Source organism: Typopeltis vanoorti, chromosome 14 (genome assembly GCF_054136105.1).
Source record: "Typopeltis vanoorti isolate ZY-2024b chromosome 14, IOZ_Tvanoo_1.0, whole genome shotgun sequence".
Lineage (NCBI taxonomy): Eukaryota > Metazoa > Arthropoda > Arachnida > Uropygi > Thelyphonidae > Typopeltis > Typopeltis vanoorti.
In genome coordinates, this window is record NC_143562.1 from 37,344,408 (window position 1) to 37,358,256 (window position 13,849).

A 13,849-nucleotide genomic window follows, 5' to 3' on the forward strand; every position below is an offset into this window, starting at 1 on the left:
AGAAAGATTAGAGGCGTGAACAGATGGCATCAAAGGCAATATCATATTAAAAACGAGGATATTAGAAAAGAACTTGACATTGTCAGTATCCAGGAATGTGTTAGCAGAGCTAATCTCAGGTTGTATGGTCACTTAAACAGAATGGGCGAGGAAAGATTAGCAAAACAAGTGTTCTCTGCCAGGTTGGCAGGAAAACGACCCAGAGGAAGACCAAGATATAGGTGGATTGATACGGTACAAAGTGCCTTAGACGATAGAAATAAGATCTGATAATGTTGGAGTTATGACAAGTAAAGACTTATTTGGAGTTAAATTGTAGATAGGAAGTTAGTAATGATGTAAATTTTTCATGTAGTACTATCATATCCTGTACCCCCATTGAGGGTACATGTCAGGAATTTGATGACGATGATTTCATCTATTGGAACATAGATTGGGAGGAGGAATGTCATAGAGGAATATAGAGGAAGAATGGAACTTATGAAGCTGCTGAGTCGTAATTACCCAAGGCTGCATGTAATGGAGGGGACTGCTGGATCTGAGGCTCGAGAGTGCTGGATCTGATCATTGCATCAGAGAACTTAATACTAACCAATTTAGCTATGCTGCCTCTGCTTAGAGAAAGTAATGATGTAATCATTACCTGGGGGATTGCCTGACATGCAGAATGTAGCTCATGAAGCCAAAAGAATTTTAAAGAGTTATTCTGCAATGTGCCAAGTGAAACAAGGAATGACTATGGAAGGTTGACTTTAAAAGTGCTGATGGTAGGAGGTAACAGAACCAATCCAAATAGTTGAATTACTCAGGAAGCATTTTCAGGACGTACCATCTAGGTGGTGACATTCCAATGCCAGATGTGACATTGACTGATAGGAGAATAGAGGTTGAAGAAATGGAGGTGCTTAAAATATTGCAGAACCTCAGTGCAAACACAGCCATGGTATTGGATGGCATATCAGCCTGTGTATTATGACAATGTGCAAAGGAATTATCAGCTCTTCTGACCAAGCTGTTTAAACCTCGATATTGGGAAAGTGCCAGTAGAGTGAAAAGTGAGCAAAATAGTCCCACTTGAAAAGGAGGATTCAAGACAGAAGTAGCAAATTGGAGGCCAATCAACATCTCAGAAGTAGTAGTTAAGGTGTTGGTGAAAGGCAAAATTCAGGACTGGGTGAACAGGAATATGATACTATATATATTAGACAACATGATTTTTTAAAGGGTAGATCTTACCTTAGTAATTTGTTTACTTCTATAATAAAGTAACAGTGAAGTTGGATAAGAGAAATGGCTATTCAGCAATACTGCTAGACTGAAGGCATTTGACATTATTCCACATAGAATTCTGTTGCATAAATTGGAGCAAATGAGGCAAATTGGAGCAAATATAAATATGAATCTGGTGATTTTACTTAAATGGTGGCTAACGGAAAGATATACACACACACACACACACACACACACACACACACACACACACACACACACACACACCACAGAGTGGTTTATGGAGGAAATGAATACAGGAAATTGCTCAATGGTATACCATAGAGCTCAGTACTTGGTTCTCTGTTGTTTAATTTGTATATTACTGATATAAAAAATGATATGACGGGTGCAAAGTCCAACTCTCCCTCCCCATGGTGCACCCTGGGGTGTTGGGCATCCTAACCATTATCAGACATGGACCCAACACCACTAACAGAGCTCTGGCGAACACTTCAGTACCCTAGTCGGGAGAAGTATGCGACTACAGCAAAGATGCCATTGCTGCAACAACAGAAATGGTCCCGAGTTCTGCGCAGCCCACAGATTTTGTACAGCAGTGGTAAGGCACCGAGTGAGGCCAGGGGATGCTAAAAATCTCACAGATGAAAACAGGCCGCCTCTTAAATCTATGAAAATGGCAATCGGTATTCTCAATACTTGAACTTTGGCAAGAGACTACAGAATAGATTTATTAATCAAAGAACTAACCAATATCAACTTAGATATCCTGCTAGTGAATGAAACAAAAAGATTGAAAGAACTGACAGCAAGATGGTATGATGGCTCACAGATACTCCTCGGAGCATCCTCAAACAATGGCAAACAAGGCGGAGTGGGCTTCATTATTAAATCTAATCTCACTAAGTCTATCCTTTTTTGTAACATGATACTGAAAGAATAGGTGTACTCCTAATTGGAATAGAGAACAATATAACAATAACATTAATATCCTGCTATGCTTCAACATCTGTAGCTGATAATCAAGAAATAGAAAATTTTTACATGAAATTTGAACAGGCATTAAATTAAAAGTCAACATACACATTCGTTGGTGTATGTTGGTGTATGTGGAAAAGAAAACAAAGTTTATAGGTCCAAATGGCCTGGGAGAAAGAAATAGAAGAGGAAAGATTAGTTGAATTTGCTGCAGCCGAACAACTCTTTATCATGAACACTTTTTTCAACAAAAGCCCAGGAAGAAGATGGACCTGGCAATTACCGAATGGAGACACAAAAAATGAAATTGACTACATTTTAACAGACTGTAAAAGACTGGTGCAAAATGTCAGTACAATAGGTAAAACATACTTCAACATAGATTCTGACCACAAATTCCTCAGAGCAACATCAAACCACAAAAGACAACCCAAACAAATAGACTACCACAAGTACATAGAAGAGACTGAATGGACTATTAAGAAATGTTACATAAATGATGACGATATTAAATTTATTAATAAAGTCAACGAGTGCAAGAAAAAATCAGAAATTCCAGTGAAACAAAAGAAAAGAGAATGACTTTCACCTCAAACTATAAAACTACTGAAAAAGAGAAAAAAACTGAAGAAATCTGAAGGAAATTTTCTAGAATACAAAATTATCTGTAAGTTACTAAGGAAAAGAATTCCAGAAGACCACAAAGCTTTCAGGATACAAAAACTAAGAGAAGCAATGCAGGCAAAAACCAGCCTGAAAAAAATAGAGAAAGACTTAAATTTTAAACAGTCAATTCCATCTGCTTTTACAGGATCAAAATGGAGAAAAACATTCCAATAGAAAAAGGATAGAAGAAATCGCACAGAATTTTTATAATGATCTTTATGCAGCTAAGTGCCAAAACATACTTCAGTGCCAAGTCTCAGAACCTATCATTCCAAAACCAAGCAATATACCAGATGTACTTTCAGAAGAAATAGAACATGCCCTTAAGAAAATGAGTAAAGGTAAAGAAAGAGAGAAAGATTCCAGCGAATTGGAAGACCTCAAAAACCATACTTCTATTCAAAAAAGGGAACAAGGAAGATGTAAAAAATTATCGTCCAATCTAATTAAAAAAATTACTTTATTTAGACAGACGCAGATTAGAATGTGACCCAGAGTTCAAAAATAAAAGCAAAATTAGAGGCTGCTTATCAAAAAATTAACAAACACTGCAGTTAAAATCAGGCAATGACAATCAAGGAAAAGAAGGAGTAGCTACACTAAATATGATTCTAATCTTCTTTAATGGCAGGTAGTCTCAAGTAGAGTGATACAGTCAAAAATATACCCCCCCCCCCCCCAGCAGCAGACCAGGCAACAGGTCGGTTGGGAGTAGTACTAACAAAAATTCGCATCTAAGTAACACGCAGACCCTGCATAGGAAGCGGGAATAATGCGTAGTGAAAGAAGAAGTCTCAAGTAGAGTGATGTGGGCAAATATGAGAATGGGGAACTGGACAATGCAGACTTATTTGTACCTATGGTCCCACAGAAGGTTCTACTAAGGTAGAAGTGGAGGAATTTTTTTGAGGCTTTAGAGAAAGCAACTGGACACAATGAAAAAGGAAAAGTTGGTCCTTGTTGGGGATCTAAATAGCAAAGTAGGAAATGATTGTCACACATACAAAAATGTATTGGGAAAATTTGGAGAATAGAGCAGACCTAATAATAATGGCAAATACCTGTTGGATTTCTGCTCAGGACATGGACTGGTTATTAATAACAATGTTCCAACATAAAATTGTACACAAATTCACATGGAGAGAAGAGGCAAGGGATAAGAAAAGTCTCATTGACTAGGTTATTGTTGATAGTGATGTCTTTTCCCTGGTGCAGGACACCAGCGTATACAGAGGATTTGAAATTGGAAGTGATCACCATTTAGTCTTGAGCAGGATAAAATTGAATTTCATATTGATAAGAACATGTAAGAAAGTGTTAAAGCAAATAAAAGTTCAGCAGCTCTCAGATGTGAACTGTAGACTAAAGTACACAAACAAGATTGAAAAAAAATGAAAGAGTTTGAGAATAGGAAGCAAACCTTGGAGATTCAGTGGCAAGCACTGAAGAAAACGGTGATTGATTCAGCCAGAGAGGCATGTGGTGAGGTTGTCTGTAAGGATAGAAAAATCAGAACTCCATGGTGGACACAGGAAGTTAAAGAGGCAGTGAAAGAAAAGAAGAAAGCGTATCAAAAGTTCCTGGCAAATAATTCAGCTTGTGTTCTTAGAGAATACAGAGACAAATGTAAGAAAGCTAAACACTGTAAAACTAGCTAAACAAAAGTCATGGTGGACTTAGGTAAGAACATAGAAAATAAATATCAAGAAGGTGGCAGGATATTCTGGAAGTTGTTGAAGAAGCTCAGAAATGGAGGAAAGAGTGCTGTAAAAGGAATTAGAGATGATAAAGGTGACATGAAAACGGGAGAAAATGATATCCTTGAAGTATGGAGTAATTACTTTGAAAAACTGCTAAATGAAACAAGCAGTGATGACAGCACAGTGGTAAAAAACACTGACCAGGCATGCAGTCAGGAATACATATCCATACTTGAAGCAGAAAAAGCCATCAAAGGCTTGAAATGTGAAAAGGCAGCAGCAGGAGTAGATGATATTCGACCAGAAATGCTGAAGTATGGTGGTATAACAGTCTTACAGTGGCTGCACTGCATAGTTCAGAAAGCCTGGACAGAGGGACGAATTCCCAATGATTGGAGTAGAGCTCTCATAGTACCCATATATAAAAAGGGAAATAAAACTGCATGTGAGAATTACAGAGGTGTTTCCCTACTGAGTGTTCCTGGCAAGATCTATGCAAGTATACTTGAGAAACGGTTGAGAAGAATTGTGGAAGAACAAGCTGGATTCAGGCCAAATAGAGGCTGTGAGAATCAGATCTTCACTTTACGACAAATTGTCGAGAAAGCATGGGAATATAACAAAGAGATGTATTTAAGTTTTGTCGATTTGGAAAAGGCATATGACAAGGTGCCAAGAGAGAAGCTATTCAAAATGCTACAGTTATATGGTATCAATGGGGCAATATATCAAGAAATACTTAGTCTTTATTTGAGTTGTAAGTCAGCAGTCAGAATTGAAGGAAGTACAGGAAGATGGTTTAATGTTAAATCTGGTGTGAGACAAGGATGTACATTATCCCCCTCTGTTATTCATTATCTATATGGATCACATTATGAAGGAAAGTGGTATGAAACCTGATATCCAAATTGGAGATGTTAATGTCAGCTCTTTGCTTTATGCGGATGATGTTATACTTCTAAATAAATCCGCTACAAGTCTGGAAGAGTCCCTGACTAAATTGAATAACTGTTGTAAGTGATAAAATGCATGAGGGTCAGCACTAAAAAGACAAAGACAATGAAAATAGGCAGAAACATTGAAAATATCAACTGCATTGTGAATGGAGAACCTATAGAACAAGTAAAACATTTCAGCTACTTAGGCACGAATTTTAGTGAAGATGGTAAATTAAATATGGAAATAGACAACAGAATCAACAAAGCTGGTATGGTGAGAAGTCAACTGAAGAAATTTATATAGAATAAGAGAGAAATTAATCAAAACACTAAATTAAGTGTATACAATACAATGTTCAAACCAATTTTAACTTACGGATCTGAGAGCTGGGTCAGAAGTAAAACACTTGACCAAAGACTAGAGACTGCAGATATGAGAGTCCTGAGAAAGATTAGGGGCATGAACAGATGGCATCAATGGCAATATCATATTAAAAACGAGGATATTAGGAAAGAACTTGACATTGTCAGCATCCAGGAATGTGTTAGCAGAACTAATCTCAGATGGTATGGTCACTTAAAAAGAATGGGAGAGGAAAGATTAACAAAACAAGTGTTCTCTGCTAAGCAGGCAGGAAAAAGACCCAGAGGAAGACCAAGATATAGGTGGATTGATACAATAAAAAGTGCCTTAGAAAATAGAAATATATTATCTGATAATGTTGGAGTCTTGACAGATAACAAATTAATTTGGAGAAAAATTGTTGATCGGAAGTTAGTCATTGTGTAACTTTTTCATGTAGTGCCATCATAATATCCTGTACACCCCTGAAGATACATATCAGGAATTTGATGATGAGAAAAAGTTGAGAAATCCTGAAAATATAACAAGCATCCGTACTCAAAGATTTTAGATATTGAAAACACGTATCACAAGGTGCACAGAGAAACGTTTTCAAAACAGTACAATTAAAAGGGGTAAATGCAATGTTATACAGAGTAATACATTTTCTGTGTTTAAGTTGTGAGCCAGTAGTTAGAATAGAAGGAAATAGAGAAAGTTGGTTTGATGCAAATTCCTGTGTGAGACAATGGTGCATGTAAACTCTCCCCACTCGTATTCCTCATCTGTATGGATCACATTATGAAAAAAAAAAAAAGTGATGTTAAACCTGATATTAGAATTGGAGATATCAGATTTAGTTATTTTCTTTATACAGATGTTTTATCTAATTTTTGTACTCCTAAACACATTTGGTGCAAGTTTCAAGCATTCTCTGACTATATTTAACATTTCTAACAAATTTGAAATGAAATCTGTAATAATAAGACCAAAACTATGAAAATAGGAACATAGAAAACTTCAGATGCATTCTCAATGGAGAGCCTATAAAACAAACAATATTTTAGCTATTTAGGCCAGTTTTTAGTGAAGATGGCAAATTACACATGGAAATTACAAATGGACAACAGAAATGGAAAGCTGGTATGATGGGAAGCCAGTTGAATAAATGTAATGTAATAAGAGAGAAATTAGATAAAACACTAAACTAGTGGTACAAGATGCTTTTCAAACCAGTTTTACGTTACAGATTTGAGAGTTGTGTTAGAAATAAATCACAACGAAAGATTAGAGACTACTGATATTATGATTTTGAGAAAAATTAGGATCCTGAACAGGTGGTATCAGTGGCAGAATCATATTAAGAACCAAGATATCAGGAAGGGACTTGACATCGTTGGTATTGAAGAATGTGTGAAAGAGTTAATCTGAGGTTAGCAAAACAGGTCTTTGCTTCCAAAATGGCAGGAAAAAGATCCAGAGGAAGCCAAGATCTAGGTAGATTGACTCAGAAGTGCTTTAGAAGAACAAACTATTAGATACAACAGTATTGGAGTGCTGAGAAGTATTAGATTGATTTTGAGAATTGTTGATTGATAGCAGATTCATACTAATGTAAATGTAAGGTAAAATGTGATAAATACTTCATATTAATTAAGTGTGAAGATGTGATTTTTTTTTTTTTTTTTTAAATCAGCCTTTGCTGGCTACACTCGCATCTTTTAGCAAATTCACTCAACTGATAAAGTTTTTTGCCATTTCACATACACTGTCTGTTCAATAATATCCAAACACTCCTTTATAATAGTAGATATGGCTGTATACATAACAACCATAGCTCATACTAGTTTAAAAGAAACACAGCCTTGCTGTCTTCATAGACAAACATTAATTATAAAATTGGCTGTACTGAAGAGGTCAATAATTTTCAACATAGCACTATCGTAGAATGCCAGTTTGCAACAACTCAGTTTGGAAAATTTCTTCTGTGATGCAGCTTTCCTGATCAACTGTAAGTGATATTGTGAAGTGGCAATGCTTGAATTTTATGTGGCCATTTGCAGTACAACACCAATCTCAACAGTGCTAAAATATCATTTATACATTAGAGCAAAGATTAAATTTTAATTTACCTATTTTCCAACAATAAGAACAGAAATAGTCCATTTCTATAACATGTTGCCAAAGACCATTCACATACTTTCTTCCTGATAGTAAAAAAAATGAACTTTTTCAAATGAAAATTTGAAAAAATGTATAACTTTTTCCCTCCCCTCTACAAAATGAAATTGCTTATAATTAAACTATTGACTTGTTATCTCACCAATATGGTTCTTTAGAACAAATACTTGCAAATCAATGCAGTACTTATATCCATATTATACACCACTACATTTTACCAAATTGCATATTCTTGCAGATTTGTTCATATTAAATTTGAATGCCACTTGATAGATGTTTTTTCTGATTCTTGTTTTAATCCTCTACCCAAGTGTAAGCAAACAGAGCTTATGAGGAAAGTATCTTCAAGACTAGCCTACTTGTATATACAGGCTATTGACTTCACATTAATTATATTAATTATATGTGACCCAGAAACAAGTTAGCAAAATCTATAGCACACATCAGTTCCGAGTATGAGTAAAAGAAAAAGAAGAAATTTGTTCCAAGAGATAGATGAAATGAAAGAGGAGAAGCTGATTTGATAAGTTTGGAGGTATATGGTAAATGGATGTTTATAACCAGTAACACCACAGGTGTTACTTTGCCCATTCTTGCAGTTTTGGGAGAAAGTTGGAGTGATAGTGATCACTCCAACTCCAGCAGAGCATTGACCATGAAAATACTTGTAGAAAAGACATAAGGCAGAATCTAAACATCTGTGTAAGAGAGGGACTGGATTGATTATTTGTGTGAGGGTTATCAGTTAATCCGATTGCCGTCTTCTGAATAACACCAAGTAGTGCTACTGAAACTTTGGGTGCACCCCCCCCCCCCACCCAAATGTATGAGCAGCATACTGTTTGGGTGGATTTGAGATTTATGCAGTATTAGTAGTTGTATAGGTGAAAAGTAGGGCTTTGTGCAGAAAATAGACAGTTTTTTGATAGCTGCAGATGTTTTGGCAGAGTAATGTGTTTGTGCCAGGAAAGGCTTGAGATGCAGGTTAGCCCAAGAAGAGATATCTGATTGTGTTTTGATATCAGAGTGCTGTCAAAAGTAAGGGGAAAACAAGCAATTATACAGGATTGTTTTTTGCTAATATTGAAGTTCATCCTAAACCCGTTTAAGAAGAATAGTGAAGAGATCACTAATCATTCCAATATATAAAAAAGGAAACAAAAAATGAATGTGAAAATGAGAAGGGGATATTGCCTGTCAGCAGGCTACAAAATCTTATCTAATATTATACTAAAAATAATCTTACATGCTGAAGAAAATATAGGCAAATATCAAACAGGATTTCTGAAGAAATAAATCAACAGTTGACCAAATTTTTACACTTGACAGATACTGGGAAAAAAAAGGGGGGGGAATATAATCTGCAGGTTCATATTTTATTATATAATATAGTATGTTTAATCAGTCATGGTATTAGCTAATGGAATTATTGAAACCTTTTGGTATTAAGACAGGATGGGCAAGAAGATGCCCTTTTGCCCATCTTTTTTAATTTAGCATTGAAAAAGTGTATTCAAGAAATTTTAAAAGATAACACAAACAGAACAGTAATATTACAATAAGCAGATAATATGCCTGGTTGGAGAAAATGCTGAACATTAGAACATTTAGAAAACTTAAAATTGCTGTTGAAAAACTAGGATTACAAATCAACCAGGATAAAACTGAATATTTAAATGTATTCAGAAATCACAATCAAGAAGACAGTGACCATTTTACTCTTTGACATCCAAACATGAGTTTCTTTTTTTCACATTCTATTTGAGAAAGTTGTCTCACAATAATTTAATAAATTCCTCTTCTTTCTTATCATGCGATTTCTCATCTACCCAATGAATGGTTGGAAATTTAAAGTCACCCATAATGATGACTCATTTGGTACCCATAAGGCTAAATTGGCGATACATTTCTTCATCCCCTGCAATTGCACCGCCAGATCTCTAGCAATACCCCACCATATATTTCATTTTGTTAGACTCCACTTTACACCAGATACTCAAACTCACCACTATATGGGGCATTGTTACCATCATTTTTCTTGTGTTTCTATCCTAATTGGATTTAAGTCATCTGACATCATTAGAAATACTCCTCCTCTCCTATCCTATCTCTTCTGTCATTCCTAAAAAGTAGTATGCCCATTACACTCGCTCCCAGTTACTATATCTGATTCTGATAGCCAGGTTTCACTAATACCAACAATCTTAGGCCACATCATATTCAATAAAGCAACAAACACAACCCCTTTGTTTCTGAATCTCCTGGCATTTGTGTATAGACATAATAAATTACCAACTAGCCTATTCTTATAATTAGATATGCAATCTATTTGGCCTTGTAGAACTTTCTCTTTTCCCTCTGAGATACTTAAAAGGACTGAACGCGTTGCATATTTTTTCATCCCTTTGCTACATACATAACCATGTTCGAAGACATTCATACCTTTATCACATTTACATACCATAGCTGAATTTTCACACATATTTTTCCCATTCCTCCCTTGATGATTTAGTTTCCCTGACTCTCTGCATTAGGTCTCATACCAATGCAGTAATTTTTAAGAAGTAATTTTTCCAAGCTTTTGATGCCAAATGAATTCAGAAGTCTTATCCAAGTCTTTTTCTACCATCAAATTCACTCCACACATCTAAAAACTCACATCCATTTCTTCTGCACAGCCTACATGTGAAATCATTTGCTATCATCACCTTCCTCAACTCGGTACTATCATATCTGGGTAGCAAACCTATAATTTTTACTCTCTCACATTTCTTTCTTGCTTCTTCCAACAAACCTTTCATATCTTCTCTCATACTATATTTGTCGTTACTTTAAATTATTAGTACTTACCAGAACTACCATCTCTTTTACTTTTCTTTTTTTGTTTTTCAATTACCGTATTTGCCAGTGTATAAGACTCACCCCCTTTTTTGTACACATTCTTTAGGAAAAAAAACTTTATCACTGAATATTATAATGAATTTACTAATATTAATATTCTTCATCAAAACCCAGAAATTCATCTCCAGAGCTAATGAAGAGACACTTGAAATCTCTCTTCTGAATCAGAATCTGAGTCCTCATACAACAAATTGTCCTCTGTACTATTCAGTGCATTACTAATGCCACACTTCTGAAATGATTTAACCACTGTCTCAGTTTTCACAGCATCCCATGAAGCTTTGACCCACTCACAAACTTGCAAAATGCTAGGTTTTTTCCTTCTTCCTGATGGCATAACCTCAAAATCTGAAGACTTTGAGATTATGTCTTCTGGATGCAGTGTTCCACTTCTCCTTCATAAATGTCTTAAATGGTTTTTTAATACAGACATCTAAAGGTTGAAGCTGACTAGTTAGACCACCTGGAATTACAGCTAACTGAGTTTTGAATTCGTTGAGTTAATTTTTAACATCTTCTGTTCTGCGAGAACGAAACTGATCCCATACTAGCAGGTGTCTTCAACAGTCTGCCAAAACCCCTAGACCAAATGTTATCTATCCATAACTGGAATACTAGAGTGTATTCCAGTAACTGGAATACATAACTAACGTAACTGGAATGCTCTCACACACTGCAAGGAAGAAATCGCGTAACTCAAAACAGAAAAAATTTCCAGAAATGAAAGTAATAAAAAACTGAATATCGGCGTATAAGATGAACTCCGTTTTTCAGACCTATTTTCAAAGAAAAAAGTGCGTCTCATACGCCGGCAAATACTGTACATTTGTCATATCTTTAATTTTCATTCCTGGGAAACTAGAAGTGGTGACTCCCTCGGCAAATGCAAATTTTAAGATTGAATCACAAAAAGGAGGAAGGAACTCTGCATTAGAAAAAATCTCTACCCAAGTTGTGGTCTCAAGTTACAAATGTTGGCTTATATTGTCAGGCATTTTGTTGGGTAAATCAATTTATAGGTTGGATTATTATTGCTCTTGTCGATTATTTTGACAGCTCTCAACCTTGGGTTGTAAAACTAAAATGAACAGCAGGTTGATATAATGGATGTTACACCAACAAGTGATTATAAGTGAAGTTAGACTGAAGAAATTCCATTTTCAAGGATAGAAAGTTGAAACATTCAGTGATTTGTAAAGCAAACTTGGGGTGCAGCAGAGATATCAGATTTATCATAAATTTTGAGCTGAAGAAGATTATATAGAAATGATTATAGCTTAAGCATTTGCTGACATAGACTGTGTATGCATGTGCATTCATGGCTGCACAAACATGCTACCTTTATGGTGCATAATACTTTGAGGTGGTAAATGGTAGTAGCTTTGATTAGTAAACAAAAAAAAAAAAAAAAACTCATTTACATTCAAATTGAATTTGAATGTAAATGAGCATTAACTTCATATGTTACTGTTATTTATTATCCATGGTTTCATTCAGAGTGCAGATTCACTGGCCAGTGAATGCATAAAAATATGCTGTACATGAGAATTCCTGATGTATTCAGAGAACTGGTCTTTCGCTTTATAAATCATAGATCATAATGGAGGTCCTGGCTTTGTTTTTCAACTTAGGCTGAACTGTAATTATAACATTTAAATAAGCTTCTATTTTGAATATAGTTTTTTTATTATTATTTATTTATTGTTATTATTGTTTTATTATTCCACTGTTTCTTATTATTACACAGTACCCTATTTCCAGGACTTGTTATGGGAGACACCTCCTATTCTATACTCTGCTAATGAACTCTTATTTAGATCTGAAACAAAATATTCTTGTTTCAGGTGATTTCTCTGAAATAATTCAAGAGTGAATCTCTTTAACTTGTTTGAATATCTTATTTTCAATATCTGTAATTTGAAGGTTTAATTTCATCATTTTCATTATTTCTTATATCTAAAAATTAACATCTAAACTTGTTTATTAGGCTACCTGAAAGAGACTGGATGTAGCAGAACATGGGAAATATTTTTAGAAGAGAGTCCACATTTGAGAGAATATTCTCACTGTCTGCAGGAAGGTAAGGAATATCCTACCAATATAGCTGGAAAAAACATGAAGCAGATTCTACAAGAATATTATAGGCTTGTATTACAAGGTGAGAATTTTTAATACTTTGTTCAGAGTGATTTTTAATTTAGTGATATCACTTTTAATAACAGCCAGCTTTACTTTCAAAATTATGTGAAAATCTAGAGAAAAAGAAAGATTTCATATAAAATTTATAAATCTGTTTTCTCTCTATATTTAAAAGTTCAGGTTTCATCTTGATCTCAGCTAATGCTTGAGGAGTGACATTATAACCTTCAGCCATGGCTTCTTTTATTCAGTATTCTTGCTAAGAAGTTCCAACATAAAGGTTCATAAATTCACATAGAAGGAATATATACAAGAAATAAAATGTGTTATTGTTAATAGTGATATCTTCACACTAGTTCAGTATACAACAGTATGCAGAGGTTTTAAAATAGGAAGTAACTGCCATCACACTTGATGTGGTGTGGGTAGATATCAATGGGGGATATCTGGACAATGAGACTTATTTGTGCTTATGGTTCCACAGAAGGTTCTACCAAGAAAGAACTGGAGGAATTTTTTGAGGCATTAGAGAAGGCAGCTGGCTCAATGAAAAATGAAAAGATGGTCCTTGTTGGAGATCACAACAGCAGAATAGGAAAGATTTCCAGACATAAGAATATTTTGGGAAAATTTGGAGAAAAGAGCAAAGCTAATAATAATGGCAAATACCTTCTAGATTTCTACTCAGGACATGGACTAGTTATTACTAATGCCGTATTTAACCATAAAAATGTCCACAAATTTCACATGGAGAGAAGATGTAAAGAATAAGA

At 35.0% G+C, this 13,849-nt stretch overlaps 1 protein-coding gene across 1 annotated transcript in view; it reads left to right on the forward strand.

The window, feature by feature from the left end:
- The window catches only part of LOC150099371 (uncharacterized), a 222,429-nt gene that overhangs the window by 20,261 nt on the left and 188,319 nt on the right, over positions 1-13,849 (forward strand). Inside the window, exon 3 of the mRNA XM_090403581.1 lies at positions 12,925-13,095. Coding sequence (XP_090259707.1) covers positions 12,925-13,095 — 171 coding nt within the window. The remainder of the gene's footprint in view (positions 1-12,924; positions 13,096-13,849) is intronic.